General features: G+C 46.4%; 1 protein-coding gene across 2 annotated transcripts in view; it reads right to left on the bottom strand.

Moving 5' to 3' along the window:
* Positions 1-17,260, bottom strand: part of AGAP3 (ArfGAP with GTPase domain, ankyrin repeat and PH domain 3) — a 1,011,227-nt gene that overhangs the window by 792,185 nt on the left and 201,782 nt on the right. For both annotated transcript variants that reach the window (XM_029587235.1, XM_029587233.1), the window contains exons 3-4: positions 11,733-11,820; positions 11,345-11,430 (exon numbers count right to left, since the gene is read on the bottom strand). In XM_029587235.1, coding sequence (XP_029443095.1) covers positions 11,345-11,430; positions 11,733-11,820 — 174 coding nt within the window. The remainder of the gene's footprint in view (positions 1-11,344; positions 11,431-11,732; positions 11,821-17,260) is intronic.

Genomic DNA, 17,260 nt, shown 5'->3' with positions numbered 1-17,260 from the left:
CCTACCGCTCTATACTCTCTTCTAATTGCATGCAAATGCATGCCACGGCTGCGAAGCCTTAGGCAAGCGTTAGGCCCGTGCAACCCATTTTACTGTATAGAGCGCCTATACAGTATCCTGGGTTCGCGGGCTCATGCCTTGAGCGCCGAAATCGCACGGGCATTCTTTCGCTGCCGGCGGGGGCCGTGCATTCATCCAGGCAGAGGGAGCCGGAGGCCGCTTTCGCCGCCGGCTCCCTCTGCCTGGATGAATGCACGCCCACCCGGCCGCCTTGAGCGCCGGAATCGGGAGGAGAGGAGAAGGGACTACCGTAGCAGGCCCGAGCCTTGCTACTTTTTCGGTTTTTTTTTTTTTTTTTGCTTCGGGAGGAGGGGACAGGACTGGGGCTGCACCGGAGACCGGACGGGGCCAGGGCAGGTAAGCAATGTTTTTACACTTTTTTTACACCATTTTTTACACTTTATTCCCGTTTTAATTTTCGAACCCCACACTAACACCAGACTAACACCAAGTAGAGGGTAGCGGTAAACTAACAGGTTAAGGACGCGGCAAAATAGCGGGTTACAAAGGAGATAATCTGAGCGCGCGTCACAGTATCGGAGGGGAATAGCTAATTCCTTCATTATACAGCTAATTCGTTCATTTACATATCATATACATGCTGCGTGCGGAAAGGGTTATGCGTCTGTTTTAAGAAGCGCTAAGGACGCGTGAAACTGGAGACTGTATCGCTGAATCGCCTTACGCGTCCGAATTGTGCGCTCCCAGCACGTTACAGACGGGAAATCTTCAACCGCACGTTACAGTATCGACCTGTATGTAACATATACATACTACCCTTATGCCACCTCCTCTCCAATCTGGGTCTTACGCACTTCATCTATGCAGACGATGTACAAATCATCATCCCCATCACAGACTCCATACACAATGCCCTCAAAACCTGGGATTCTGCCCTCTCTGCTATCAACGCCTTTCTCACTAGCATTAACTTGGCCCTCAACACTGACAAAACTGAAATCTTAATCATTAACACCCCCCCCCCCCCCCAGCAATCATAACTCCACCTCCCAACCCAAACCCCTTGCCATTCCCCCTACAATCACTCCATCACCATATGTGAGAGACCTTGGAGTCATAATTGACAATTAATTAAATTTAAAACAATTCATCAAAACCACCATAAGACTGCTATTTTAGTTTACACATCCTAAAAAATTAAAAAACCCCTTCTACATTTCTCTGACTTTCGTACGGTACTACAATCACTGATCCTCACAAAAATCGATTACCGTAATACCCTCCTCCTGGGCCTCCCCAAAAACACTATCCTCCCCCTCCAATAGCTTCAAAATGCTGCAGCACGCATTCTCACCAACACTCGTAAAAATGAACATATCACCCCCATTCTAAAAGAATTACACTGGCTCCCCATTGCCTCACGGATTCGCTACAAAACATTGACTATTATACACAAAACCCTACATACACATGATATGCACTGGCTCAAAGATTCTCTATATTTCCACAATCACAACAGACCAATTCGATCCCAATATTCCGCTACCTTAAACACACCCCCCACCAAGTCTTCACACCTCTCCTCAACTAAAGAGCGTGCCCTTTCAATAGCCAGTCCTGCAACTTGGAACTCCATGCCCTCTGACTTCTGTCAAGAGATATGCCCAAAATAGTTAAAAAAAAAAAAAAAAAAAAAAAAAAGCTCAAGACTTGGCTATTTAGACAAGCCTTCTCCTGATCCTTCCCTTTGTATCCTGCCTGACTCAACATAAAGAATATTTCATTGTATACTTTCTCTTAATTTATTGTAACTGTTGCATATAACCCCTTAATTGTACCTTATACATTATGCTGTATTTACTCCCTCCCCCCCTTATCCCCACCTCCTTTTTTCTCCCCCTCCCTTCTTCTCCCCCTATGCATTTGTTACTTAACTGCTGCATTATTGTTAAGTAATACTGCGTTTATAATTTACTTGCTGTTTTTTAGTTTATATTGCTAGATAGCAAATGTTGCTTACCTGTAACATGTGTTCTCACAGGACAGTAGGATGTTAGTCATCACAGGATGGAGCCCAATCACGGAACACTTTTGTCAAAGTTTCTAGAACTTTGACTGGCACCTACTGGGCATGCCCAGCATGGCACTAACCCTGCAGCCAGCAGGGGTCCCCCTTTAGTCTTGTTTAAAAGCTATAAAAACTGCCGAAAAATAAAATAAAAAACGTAATGAACCCATCACCGCGGGGTGGCGGGCGGGTTTCGTGAGGTGTCCTGTGAGAACACCTGTTACAGGTAAGCAACATTTGTTTCTCACAGGACAAGCAGGATGGTAGTCCTCACATATGGGTGAGTACCGAGCTGAGGATGTCCGAGCATGCACCAAATGTACCCAGGTGTGCAAGGCACTAGAACTGGGGTGACGTTTGGGCGAGAGCATCCTGAACACTACCGGGCAGGCGGAAGGGCGTTGGTATGTCAAGAGGTGAATAGGTTTCGCAGGACAGAATGGCAGAAGATGGAATCTTGTCTTCCAGCCTTGTCCAAGCAATAGTGGGCTGTAAAGGTATGGAGAGAACTCCAGGTGGCAGCCCTGAAAATGTCAGGAAGCAGCACCGAGCGTAGGGGTGCTACTGAAGTCGCCATGGCCCTCACAAATGTTCAGATTACTTACCTGATAATCTCCTTTTCCTTAGTGTATGCAGATGGACTCAAAACAAGTGGGTATAGTGTGCTCGTGCTAGCAGTTGGAGACGGATCTGACGTCAGCACGGGTACATATACCCCCACAGGAAGTGTAGCAATTCAGTAATCTTCCTTGCAAAAGCTTTTATGGATATATGTGTGACTGACCCATCGTTTACATGAACATGATAACCCTGACCAATTGATGGTAGCTGGAGACCGCCAGTGTTCTCAACCGGAAGGCGTCGACACCCGCCTATATAAGCAAACATGGCTTACCGTGAGTCGGCGAATCCCCATGTATACCGGCAGCCGGGCGGGATGCTGAGTCCATCTGCATACACTAAGGAAAAGGAGATTATCAGGTAAGTAATCTCAACATGTCCTAGCGTGTAGCAGATGGACTCAAAACAAGTGGGATGTACAAAAGCTACTCCCAGACTGGGTGGGAGGCTGCCCGAGGTCCGTGTAGGATTGCCCTCGCAAATGCTGTGTCCTCCCTGGCCTGAACGTCCAGACGGTAGAATCTGGAGAAGATATGGAGGGAGGACCACGTCGCCGCTTTACATATCTCCGCAGGCGACAGCATCCTAGTTTCTGCCCAAGAGGCCGATTGCGCTGTGGTAGAATGAGCCGTGACCTGTAGAGGTGGTGGTTTTCCCGCTTCTACGTAGGCCGCCTTGATAACTTCTTTGATCCAGCGGGCGATGGTTGGCCGTTAGGCCGCTTCTCCTTGCTTCTTCCCGCTGTGAAGGACGAACAGATGGTCCGTCTTTCGTACTGCTTCTGACATTTCCAAGTATCTGGCCAGTATTCTGCCGATGTCGAGATGACGCAGTATTCGACCTTCTTCTGACTTCTTCAAACCTTCCGTGGTTGGCAAGGATATGGTTTGGTTGAGGTGAAATTGAGAGACTACTTTGGGTAAGAAGGAAGGAACCGTGCGGAGATGGATAGCCTCTGGAGTGATTCTGAGAAACGGATCACGGCAGGACAGTGATTGTAGCTCTGAGATGCGGCGTGCTGAACATACAGCCAGCAAGAACACCATCTTCAAGGTCAACAAACAGAGAGACAGGCCTCGAAGGGGTCTGAAGGTGGATCCCGCCAGAAATTCCAACACTAGGTTGAAGTTCCACAGGGGCACTGGCCACTTCAGTGGCGGACGAATGTGTTTGACTCCTTTCAGGAACATAAGAACATAAGAAAATGCCATACTGGGTCAGACCAAGGGTCCATCAAGCCCAGCATCCTGCTTCCAACAGTGGCCAATCCAGGCCATAAGAACCTGGCAAGTACCCAAAAACTAAGTCTATTCCATGTAACCATTGCTAATGGCAGTGGCTATTCTCTAAGTGAACTTAATAGCAGTTAATGGACTTCTCCTCCAAGAACTTATCCAATCCTTTTTTAAACACAGCTATACTAACTGCACGAACCACATTCTCTGGCAACAAATTCCAGAGTTTAATTGTGCGTTGAGTAAAAAAGAACTTTCTCCGATTAGTTTTAAATGTGCCCCATGCTAACTTCATGGAGTGTCCCCTAGTCTTTCTACTATCCGAAAGAGTAAATAACCGATTCACATCTACCCGTTCTAGACCTCTCATGATTTTAAACACCTCTATCATATCCCCCCTCAGTCGTCTCTTCTCCAAGCTGAAAAGTCCTAACCTCTTTAGTCTTTCTTCATAGGGGAGTTGTTCCATTCCCCTTATCATTTTGGTAGCCCTTCTCTGTACCTTCTCCATCGCAATTATATCTTTTTTGAGATGCGGCGACCAGAATTGTACACAGTATTCAAGGTGCGGTCTCACCATGGAGCGATACAGAGGCATTATGACATTTTCCGTTTTCTTCATCATTCCTTTTCTAATAATTCCCAACATTCTGTTTGCTTTTTTGACTGCCGCAGCACACTGAACCAACGATTTCAATGTGTTATCCACTATGACACCTAGATCTCTTTCTTGAGTTGTAGCACCTAATATGGAACCCAACATCGTGTAATTATAGCATGGGTTATTTTTCCCTATATGCATCACCTTGCACTTATCCACAATAAATTTCATCTGCCATTTGGATGCCCAATTTTCCAGTCTCACAAGGTCTTCCTGCAATTTATCACAATCTGCTTGTGATTTAACTACTCTGACCAATTTTGTGTCATCTGCAAATTTGATTATCTCACTCGTCGTATTTCTTTCCAGATCATTTATAAATATATTGAACAGTAAGGGTCCCAATACAGATCCCTGAGGCACTCCACTGTCCACTCCCTTCCACTGAGAAAATTGCCCATTTAATCCTACTCTCTGTTTCCTGTCTTTTAGCCAGTTTGCAATCCACGAAAGGACATCGCCACCTATCCCATGACTTTTTACTTTTCCTAGAAGCCTCTCATGAGGAACTTTGTCAAACGCCTTCTGAAAATCCAAGTATACTATATCTACCGGTTCACCTTTATCCACATGTTTATTAACTCCTTCAAAAAAGTGAAGCAGATTTGTGAGGCAAGACTTGCCCTGGGTAAAGCCATGCTGACTTTGTTCCATTAAACCATGTCTTTCTATATGTTCTGTGATTTTGATGTTTAGAACACTTTCCACTATTTTTCCTGGCACTGAAGTCAGGCTAACCAGTCTGTAGTTTCCCGGATCGCCCCTGGAGCCCTTTTTAAATATTGGGGTTACATTTGCTATCCTCCAGTCTTCAGGTACAATGGATGATTTTAATGATAAGTTACAAATTTTACTAATAGGTCTGAAATTTCATTTTTTAGTTCCTTCAGAACTCTGGGGTGTATACCATCCGGTCCAGGTGATTTACTACTCTTCAGTTTGTCAATCAGGCCTACCACATCTGGGTGTTTGGCAATGGTGTTGCCGTCACTCCTGGGACCGTAGCAAGACAGCGCTGCTACCTGAACCTTGATGGAGCTGAGGGACAGAAACTTCTGAAGTCCATCTTGTAGGAAGTCCAAAATGATAGGAATCTTAACGGCATGTGAATTGGTGCTGCGAGAGTCGCACCAGGCTTCAAAAACTCTCCAGATCCTGATATATGTCATTGATGTGGAGAACTTGCGTGCTCGGAGGAGTGTGTCTATTACCGGCTCCGAGTATCCCCTTTTCTTCAATATAGCCCTCTCAATGGCCAGATCGTAAGAGAGAATTGAGCTGGATCCTCGTGGAGGATGGGACCTTGCTGCAGCAGGTCCCTGTGTGGAGGCAGAGGTAGAGGATTCCCTGCCAGTAGTCTTCTCATGTCTGCGTACCAGGGTCTTCTTGGCCAGTCCGGGGCCACTAGAAGAACTAGTCCTCTGTGCCGCTGAATCTTGTGTATAATGGCGCCCAGCAGGGGCCATGGAGGAAAAGCATATAGCAGGATCCCCTGAGGCCATGGCTGTACCAGGGCATCGATCCCTTGGGATAGAGGATCCCGCCTGCGGCTGAAATACCTGGGTACTTGAGCGTTGGACCTGTCCGATAGTAGGTCCATGCCCGGCGTCCCCCACTGATCCACAATCATCTGGAAAGCTGTGGGCGACAGCTGCCATTCCCCCAGATTTAGGCTTTCTCTGCTGAGGAAGTCTGCCGTGGTGTTCTCCTTCCCGGCGATGTGGACGGCGGAGATGTCCTGGAGATTTGCTTCCGCCCAAGTCATCAAGGGGGCTATTTCTAGGGATACCTGTCGGCTTCTGGTGCCGCCCTGTCGGTTGATGTATGCCACTGTGGTGGCGTTGTCTGACATCACTCTGACCGTTCTGTTTCGAAGTCTGTGGGCAAGTCGAAGGCACGCTAGCCTGACTGCCCGTGCCTCTAGTCGGTTTATGTTCCACCCCAGTGTGCTCCCCCATCTGTTCAGGCTGGCATCTGTCGTGAGCAGGGTCCAGGTTCGGGATGACATTCTCGACCCCCGGCTCATGTGGCCGGGCTGCAACCACCACCGTAGCTGGTTCCGCACTATGGTTGCTAGAGGCAGGTGTACGGTATAGTCCTGTGATCGTGGGCTCCACCGAGACAGGAGGGCGCGTTGTAATGGTCTCATATGAGCCCGCACCCATGGTATCACCTCCAGAGTGGATGCCATGAGGCCGAGGACCTGTAAGTAATCCCAAGCTGTGGGCCGGGTGGCGTTCAGCAGGGCCTGTAGACGATTCCGGAGCTTTGATCTTCTCTTGGAGGTCAGCTGACCTTGTCTTCCTGGGTGTCGAATCGGACTCCTAGGTATTCCAGCAACTGAGAAGGCTGTAGGGAACTCTTGTTCAAGTTTACTACCCATCCTAGGCTTTCCAGAAGAGCTATAACTCTGTTGGTTGCCTGGTGGCTCTCCTCCGGTGACTTTGCCCTGATCAGCCAATCGTCCAGGTAGGGATGGACGAGAAATCCTTCCTTCCTGAGTGCCGCTGCCACTACTACTATGACCTTGGTAAAGGTTCGCTGCGCGGTGGCTAACCCGAAGGGTAAAGCTCGGAACTGGAAGTGTTGATTCAGGACTTTGAAGCGTAAATAGCGCTGGTGATCCCGATGAATTGGGATATGCAAGTAGGCTTCCGACAGGTCTAGGGATGTGAGAAACTCCCCTGGCTGTACTGAATTTTTGACAGACCGCAGAGTTTCCATGCGAAAGCTGGGGACCCATAGGTGTCGGTTGACTGACTTGAGGTCCAGGACGGGCCTGAAAGTGCCCTCCTTCTTGGGCACTATGAAATAAATGGAATAATGCCCAGAATGTATCTCCCCTGCAGGCACTGGGATTATGGCTTTTAGGGACAGGAGCCTCTGCATGGTAACTTCCAGTGCCGTCCTCTTGAGGGGCGAACAAGGAGATTCCAAAAACTTGTCCGGCGGGAGCCGAAGAAAGTCCAGGTAGTACTCTTTTCGGATGATGGCGAGGACCCACTGGTCCAAGGTAATCTTGCCCCACCTGTGGTAGAAGAGGATTAGCCTGCCCCCTATGGCTGCTACCCTTGGATGGGACGGCTGATTGTCATTGTGGGGTGCGGCTGGGACCCGAACCCGAGCCGGTTCCCCTCTTGTTGCGCTTAGTCCGAAAAGACTGGTTCCTGGCCTGCGGACGAGGTGCTTGGGAGCGAGACCTGTAAGGGTGGAAGCGCTGCGAGTTTCTACCTCTGGATGGTCTAGGAAAAGGGCGCTGGCTCCTCCTTGGCCTGTCTTCTGGTAGACGGGGTACTGGGGAAGCGCCCCATTTATTGGCCAGTGTCTCGAGGTCGCTGCCGAACAGGAGGGATTCCTTAAAGGGCATTCTCGTGAGACGTGTCTTGGAGGAGGAGTCAGCCGACCAATTACGCAGCCAGAGCTGCCGCCTGGCTGCCACTGCGGATGATACTCCCTTGGCTGCCGTACGGACTAGGTCGGAGGCTGCGTCAGTGAGGAACGAGAGAGCTGATTCCATTTCTTCTCCCGGGGTGTTACTCCTAGCCTGTGAGAAACAGGAACGCGTCAAAACGGTGCAGCAGGTCGCAATTTGTAGGGACATGGCTGCCACTTCAAAGGCTTGTTTCAGAATGGCGTCCATGCGCGGGTCATGTGTATCCTTGAGGGCTGTCCCCCCTTCCACCGGAATGGTGGTGCGCTTCACAATTGCGCTTACTATGGCGTCTACCTGAGGGCACGCCAGCATTTCCTTAGCTGCCGGGTCTAAGGGGTACATGCCAGCCAAGGCCCAACCCCCTTTGAATGAGGCCTCCGGCGCATCCCATTCCAGATCAATTAGCTGCTGTGCTGCTTGTAGGAGGGGAAAATGGTGAGTCATTTGACGCAGGCCCTCTAACAGGGGGTTCAGGCCTGGAAGATCCTCCTTCAGAAAGAAGCGCCTCATGGTTCGATATGGCTCAATCCCGGAGGGAAATTCTCCCTCCTCGGGGGGGCTCTTCGTCTTCCTCAGGGCAATCTGAATCCCCATAAGTGGGGGTTCCGTGTGGCGAGTGGCCGTGCCTAGGCCTTGAGAGTCCAGGGGCCGGGTCATCCGGTACGTATGGACCCGTTCGGGGCGCAGCCTGCATTGTGACAAAGGCATGAATCCCCTTAAACAATTCCACCCAGGAAAGCGAGGCCAAATCTGGCCTTAGGGGCACCAGGTCTCTCGGGTTCCCTGGCAGCTCCCCGCTGCCTGCTAGGTCCAGGGTGTTCCCTGAGGAACTGGCAAGTACGCTGGGCTGCGACCGGTCCTGGCCTGGAGCTCCCAGGGCCTCTTCTCATTGGGCACATAGGGAGTCTGCTTCCTCGCTCTGTGTGGCTCTGAGGTTGCATGCTGAGCAGAGGCTTAGAGCTCTTATGGCTGATTCTGGGGGTGCCGACGCCGCTGACGCATGGGCTCTCTTACGCTCCATCTCGTCTATTAACTCAACTAGAGTCTGCGCTTTGTAATATGCGCGAAAGACGTGCGCCTATTAACACGCGCTTATCCATTGGCGCCTAGGAACGGACGCTTATCAACGTGCGCGTATCAACATGCGCCTATCAACATGCGCCTATGAACGGGCACTCATCAACGTGCGCCTATCAACGTGCGCCTATCAACGTGCGCCTATCAACGTGCGCCTATCAACGTGCGCCTATCAACGTGCGCCTAACAACGTGCGCCTAACAACGTGCGCCTAACAACGTGCGCCTAACAACGTGCGCCTAACAACGTGCGCTTAGCAACTGGCGCCTATGCGCATAGCAGCGGGCGCCTAACAGCATGCGCTTAGCGACAAGCGACTAATAGTCTGCACTTAGCGACAGGCGGCGAACAGCATGCGCTTAGCGGCGGGCGCCTAACAGCATGCGCTTAGCGGCGGGCGCCTAACAGCATGCGCTTAGCGGCGGGCGCCTAACAGCATGCGCTTAGCGGCGGGCGCCTAACAGCATGCGCTTAGCGACGGGCGCCTAACAGCATGCGCTTAGCGACGGGCACCTAACAGCATGAGTATGCATAGTAACATGTGCGCCCAGCAACGCAGAAGGCGTGGGCGAGCAGATAGGCAAATGGCGACCCACTTGGCGGGCTGCCTCATAGGCAGGCTCTGCTACTCCTCGGTTCCTCAGAGACCAACAAGTAAAGATGTACGCCTTACCTTGTCTTCAGCGCTTCCCGGCTGCGACCTGGGCGGTCTCCGGCTGCGGGGGGAGAGGGTGATTACAGTCACCGCCGCGCTCGAGGAGGTGCACCCGCTGCCTCTAGGCCGCGCCCAAACTCGTCTCGCTCGGGGGCCAAGCCACGCCCAAGCCCTTCTCACTCGGGGGCTAGGTCCCTGCCGCGATCCGGCCACCGGACCGAGGCACTCACCTCCGAGGGACCACGGAAATCACCTCGGGAAACTCAACTGGGGGAGTGACCGAATGGTATCACCGCAGAAGTGCGGGGCTCATCTTCAAGTAGGTGTCTTCTATGAAGTTAGTCGTTAGACTTTGGAAAAACGCTCAGCGAGCATGAGGTAGCTCCAAACTGCTTTGGAGACGGAAATTACTGAATTGCTGCACTTCCTGCGGGGGTATATGTACCCGTGCTGACGTCAGATCCGTCTCCAACTGCTAGCACGAGCACACTATACCCACTTGTTTTGAGTCCATCTGTTACACGCTAGGAAATAAAGCAATTTTCTCTAACCGAGCCCAGCGTCCCTTAGGGGTCATTTGGGCCCAGTTGGTACATGAGCTCATGTCATGGGTAGGGCCTACACAAAGTACACAGACCTGGTGAGGGTCTGTGACAGACATTGTCCTAGGACAATCAGGGCACCGACGAAAACCTGTCGCCATCATTGCCGTTGAAAATTTAAGCCATGCGCGGTCGATGCCGGTCAGGCCTATAACTGGTAACTGACTGGAACCGACCGAAAAACGAGGTAAAACCTACCGTACAGTCGCGGTTATTGATGACAAAGAAGGGGGACCACGAATGGGGTGAAAACCTTTGCAAATTTTCAAACAATTTCCTGAAGAAAATTTCCTGTCAAGAATGTGTGAGAGAGCTCCTCACTCCGCATGGCTAAAGCTGCGCGGAAAAAAAGAGACTGAAGGGGGACCCCTGCTGGATGCAGGGTTGGTAGCATGCTGGGCATGCTCAGTGGTGCCAGTCAAAGTTCTAGAAACTTTGACAAAAGTGTTCCGTGATTGGGCTCCATCCTGATGATGTCACCCACATGTGAGGACTAACATCCTACTGTCCTGTGAGAACATCACTTATGAAAACACTGAAAAGAACTGTACTCAGCAAAACTCCCTCTGCTGTCTATCAGTCAACCAATTCTAAGACACCCCCTAGGCTGTTAAATAAGTCTCCTGTGAGGTACATTGTCTAAAGCTTTACTGCAATCTAAGTATAAAGTTTCAGGAACTTTAGGGCAGGAGAAGCATTTACAGTAGATCCCAAAATTTCTAGGTTAGGGGGAAGAAATGGAGCGACCTAGGATTCCTAGGACAGGAGAAGATGGGATAGACCCCAAGATTAGGATAAGAGATGAAAATAAAACAGATGCGAAGATCCCTAGAACAGGAGAGAGGATGGGAGAGACCTTAAGAAAAAGAAGACAGATTTTTAAAAAAACAGGACATATCTAGAATTTCTAGTACAGAATAGATGGTAAAATATATACAAAATATTAAAGGAACAAAAGAAGTCATTCTTACTTGTAGCTCTGGTGGTCCTCCTTCATCTCGGATTAGCAGAAGATAACTTTGCCCATCCACTACAATTTCTTTCTTAAATCTGCCACCTGGCACACAATGCATAGAAATCAAAGTCACAGTGCTCATGATACCAAATCATACTTTTAAAAATCTACAGATCTTTATGATATACTTGATCCTTTGTTTTTATGTGGAATTTAAGACAATAGCACACACTTTCCCTTCAGAGACTCCAACAAGTCTCCTGCTATAAAAATATTATTGTCATATCCTCCAAAGATTCGCCCTTATCACAGTGGAGAAGATGTGGAGCACAATGGCATAAAAACAGTACTAGATAAACATATTCATATCAAAGTCCTTCAAGAATTAAACAGCACATATTTACCTTCAGGAGACTCCTCCTGCACGTACGTCCCCGTCAAGTACCTGTGCACCAAAGCAGACTTCCCACTGGACAGGTTACCCACAATGCCCTACAAAAATAAAAGTAAAGCTCAACTGCTTAATTCAGAGTGATCAAGTGCAAGATCATGTTCTGCTGCAATGAAAATGCTGACATGCAGATCTACCAAAACCTGCAGTGATATCTCTGGAAATACAAGACCCCATATACCCTGAAGTCATGGGAGACATTTATATAACCAAGCTGCAATGCTCCTGCGGGATTCAGATCACAATAAACAAACCCAAATGTGAAATATAATAAATACCAATATAGCAAAAAAAAATTGAACTTATAAATTTAAGGAGACATTCAGTATTTTAAGAAAACAAGTTCTAAAAACGTTTCATTGACCTTCATAGTGACACCTTAGAACCGCATCAATTTAAATAGATGGCTAGTGTTCAAAGAAAGCGTCAATAATATAATTATTGGTCAATGTAGTGCCTGAAAAGTTCTTTTTGTTTTGGTTTTTTTTTATATGCAAATAAATATTTGAGAACTGAATGCTACATTTTCTGAGAGCAACTAGTCGATGTTCACAAGTCAATAAATTAGAGGAAGGGAGTGTAACGCAGCTGAACATACAACATTGCAACGTTTCGAGCACACCATTCTCTATTTCAGGGTATCTGTTTTCATCTGTCAATGTCCTCCATTCATCAAGTGTGGCAAGAGTTTCATCTGTAATCAGGGCCGGGTGAAAAAGACCTCTGACAGCTTGCTGTGATGCTTTGAAAATCAGCATTCTTCACCCGGCCCCGATTACAGATGAAACTCCACAGACACACTTGGTGAATGGAGGATGCTGACAGATGAAAACAGATTCCCTGAAGCAGAGAGCGCTGCTCTCAAAATGTTGCAGTGTCATATGATTATATTATTGACGCTTCCTTTAAACATTAGCCATCTAATTAAACTGATACAGTTCTAAGGTGACACTATGAAGGTCAATGAAACATTTTTTTTATTACATTTTATAAAATTTACAAGTATCCACTTGTTATGGAAATCATTTAAGTACAGCTAAACAAAAAAATACATATTTATCAATCAAGTCTGCAAAAAATTAAACTCTGCACTTAAACAAAAAATAGAGGAAATACGGGAGAGCTAGGAAATACAGAGCACATACATCATAATAGCAACTGATTCATACATACAGGATAACCTAAGCAGGACCTCCATATAACTTTGTCAATCTCACCAAACAACGGGTTTTAACTAGGTGTGGAGTGGATATCCAAAAAGGACTCAGCTGATGTGGTTCGTAGAAAACATATCTTTGCCCTTGATGAAATAAACAACATTTTCACAGAAATTGTAATTTAAGTGTAGCACCCTTTTGAAGCACTTCCACCTTCATATTTAGGAATAATTTTCTTCTTAATTGCGTTTGCTTCACCAGGTCAGGATAGCACCATATTTTTTGGTGGAAAAAAAGGGCTTGACTGTTTCTGAAATACTGTTTGAAAATATTGTTTTTATCCATTAAGAAGGCAAAGGAGACTAGTAGCGGTCTTCGCTGAGAGACTACCATCTCTTGGGATGACTCTAATAAAGTTGTTAAATCAGGTGATACGTGATCTTGATCATGCAGATTCTCTTGATTTCGTTCATTTGAATATAGGTAGTACACCTTAGTGATAACAGGTTTTATTTTGTCGGGAAATTTCAATATATGGGAAACATAGAACTTAAATAAGTCCAACGGTGGTATATTTCTCAGAACAGGAAAATTTATAAACCTTAGATTATGCGATCTAAGGCTATTTTCCATCCTTTCCAGCCTTTTATCGAGATCTCCATCTTTCTGAATTATAGCTGTTGGTGTTTTTTTTCAATTTCTAATATCTGACGTTCCATTTTTTCTATTTTTTTTTTCTGAGAAACAATTTCATTTGCATTCAAATTAACTTGCTTTTTAACATCAAGCACTTCTTTTGTAAGTCCCAATATTGTCTTTTCAAGTGATTGCAAGGCTATCCAGATTGACGATAAAGTTATTTCAGCCAGCGGTAATAATTTTAGTTGCTTTGGAGATTCTCAGTTCCCTTCTCCACCTCCTCCACCCGCTGCTAGGCCGACGCCATTGCCAACGCCCAAAGACTCCAGCTCTCCAGCAAAGTCCAGCCCCCCTCCTCCAACTCCCCCACGCGGCTTTACCTTCACTTGTTGCTCCGGGATGGTAAGTCCATACGATGTTTCTCTCTGTCCGACCATTCCTGCCTCAACTCGGAGTCCCTCCAGTAGGCTGACAGTCTCCTGTTGCCAATACTCTCCATCTTGGGCTGGCAGCTCCGGTCTCACTGGTGATCCGGGGGTTAATGATATCCCGGTCAAGGAGGACGGTTCGCACTCTTCAGCTGGCCCTCCAGCAACCTGCTCAACAGGCGATCTAGGAGGAATCGCTGCAAAGAAGCTTCCTATCCGGGGTTAAGTAACTTCCAACGGTGTGGAGGAGCTTTCCCCACACCGTACCCTGGCTTTCCTTATGGTGTGAGGCATAATTCAGCGTAGAAATAAGAAATTCCAGGAGCCTCTTGCCAGCACGACTGCTTCGGTAGCCATCTTGAAAGCTCTGATGAAACATAATTATAACTTGTTTTCTTAAAATATTGAATGTATCTCCATAGATTTACAAGTGGAATTTTTTTTGCAGGATTCAGAATAGCATCCAAAAGGGCCAGCACTATAATGAAATCCCACAACACCACTATACTGCACAGTGATGGTGCTGCCATTGGAGTTTCCACATACCCAACAGTGGCTACACTGCCAATGGAGGTCTTCTTTCCTCCATTGCAACGACAGGACCACTCATAGAAACCGAGAAACATGATGGCAGAAGACGATCATATAGCCTTTCTAGCCTGCCCCTCTACATCAACTAATTCAGTTTTGCAATCCTTACCACTCCCTCAGAGATTTCCTATGTTTATCCCATGCTTTCTTGAATTCAGATACTGTCCTAGTCTCCATTATCTTCACAGGGAGGCTGTTCCACACATCCACTACCCTCTCTGTAAAAAGCCTGTTCACCTTTCTTGGCATGTGGTCTCAGAAAAAATGTTGATTAATACAATGCATTGATTCACGTGAAATTAAGATCCACTGCTTATCCCCTTGGATGAGCAGCATGGAATCGATTTACCTTTTGGGACCCTACCAGGTACTTGTGACCTGGATTGGCCACTGTTGAAAATAGGATACTGGGCTTGATGGACCTTTGGTCTGACCTAGTATGGCAAATCTTATGTTCTTATGACTTTTGGTAGAAATTTAGAATGCATGATCAAACCTACTCTTGTACTGAAGATTTGGTCATACCAAGATCATGTGACTAATGCTTGGAACTCGCTTACTCTGTGGACAAAAATTACAGCTATCAAGAATAAAACCTTCTAAGAAAGAACTTTTAGTTCTGCTGTTGCAAGAGGCTCAAATGGTAATTTCATGAGCTGAGCAAGAACTATATACTTCTACTCCAAAGGAGTAGAAGGCTCTCTAACTGAAGACCAAAGATGATTTAGAATTTCATGAATCTGGTGATTATAGGTTGCTGAGAAATAGGAATTCTGCTGGTATGCTCCTACAGTACCAAGCTGAACTCTGAAAGAACTAGCTTTCAACTCTGAATCATTAAGGTTTAAGAGATACTGAAGCAGGAGGGGGAATAGGACAATGAAAGGGCTGTTTAAATTTTAATTGTACTGTAATATTTGTCTTATTGTACTGATCATTTGTTATGTGTTTGCTTTTATTTTAACCTGCCCCAAAACTATGGAGGGCACAGACATGTGCACCAGATAGATAATCGTTTTACTTTTAAAACTGTAAGATCTTCTAATAGGTCATTTATTTAATGCTAGAAATGTGTGCCTAGTGCTCAGAGTCTACGAGTAAACTGCTTCTGTGCACTGGATCGACCCTTCCCTCTTCTGTCAACAGAGAACTAGGTCCTCCCCTTGTCTGCTTCTCCCTCCCAAAGCTGGACAACAGGACCGTGCAGCGGGCGGGGCAAGGAATAGAGTTGCAGAGTGATGACATCAGCGGGTGTATAAATCCATTTGCCAGTGTGATCTGCCTCCTCTTGGATCATGACCACACACTACAATTCACCCGGTGTATAATTTTTACAAAATGTTTTTTTACATATAGGTGACCCTCTATATACCACCTTGGCACTGTTGATAACAATTCTATATACCAATTTCTTCTTTCTAAAAAAATTTTTTTAGAGAGAAGGAGATGGTTTCATATATTTTAAAACACCATCCAGGTGTCAATGTTATTTCTTTTAATCATTAACACACCTTCCACCTCCAATAGTTTATTTTAAATTTTTATGTTAAATGCCAAGCTGGGTTACAGAGCGTAAACCCTTTATTTTTAATCACTGTTTGTGTTCCATTGTTTAAAAAAATTTTTTTACTGTGTCTAGCACTTTTTTTATTTTAATAAGCCGTCCCGGGACCAACTGCAAAGTACTTAGCTTTCTAGCGAATGTCTTTTTTTCGACTCGCGCAAGTTTCGACATTTGCAAGTTGCTGTCTTCCTCAGGGTATATTTGTTCCTTAATGAATGATTTTCTTTGTAAAACTGGTATCCAATTTCTGCCGCCGGGAATGGTAGAGAGGAGCGGAGGCTCTATTGAGCACCGGAGAAATTGGATACCAGTTTTACAAAGAAATCATTCATTAAGGAACAAATATACCCTGAGGAAGACAGCAACTTGCAAATGTCGAAACTTGCGCGAGTTGGAAAAAAAGACATTCGCTAGAAAGCTAAGTACTTTGCAGTTGGTCCCGGGACGGCTTATTAAAATAAAAAAGTGCTAGACACAGTAAAAAAAATTTTTTAAACAATGGAACACAAACAGTGATTAAAAATAAAGGGTTTACGCTCTGTAACCCAGCTTGGCATTTAACATAAAAATTTAAAATAAACTATTGGAGGCGGAAGGTGTGTTAATGATTAAAAGAAATAACATTGACACCTGGATGGTGTTATAAAATATATGAAACCATCTCCTGCTCTCTAAAAAATTTTTTTAGAAAGAAGAAATTGGTATATAGAATTGTTGTTATCAACAGTGCCAAGGTGGTATATAGAGGGTCACCTATATGTAAAAAACATTTTGTAAAAATTATACACCGGGTGAATTGTAGTGTGTGGTCTTGATTATGCTCATTTGGTGAGGATCTATATTTAGAGAGATTGTCCTCTTGGATCATGGCAATTGGAGGAGTGATTGCAGCAGCACAAATTGCTGAGCAACAAGCAGGAACAGCGGTAAAGTAGAGATGCTTACCTGTAACAGGTGTTCTCCCAGGACAGCAAGATATTAGTCCACACATATGGGTGATATCATCAATGGAGTCCTATCACGGAACACTTTTGTCAAAGTTTCTAGAACTTTGACTGGTACGCTGAGCATGCCCAGCATGCCACTAACCCTGCATCCAGCA

The sequence above is a fragment of the Rhinatrema bivittatum genome, chromosome 2, assembly GCF_901001135.1.
Source record: "Rhinatrema bivittatum chromosome 2, aRhiBiv1.1, whole genome shotgun sequence".
Classification (NCBI taxonomy): domain Eukaryota; kingdom Metazoa; phylum Chordata; class Amphibia; order Gymnophiona; family Rhinatrematidae; genus Rhinatrema; species Rhinatrema bivittatum.
Note: the sequence above shows the minus strand (reverse complement) of the source record. Positions and strands in the feature narration are given on the sequence as shown.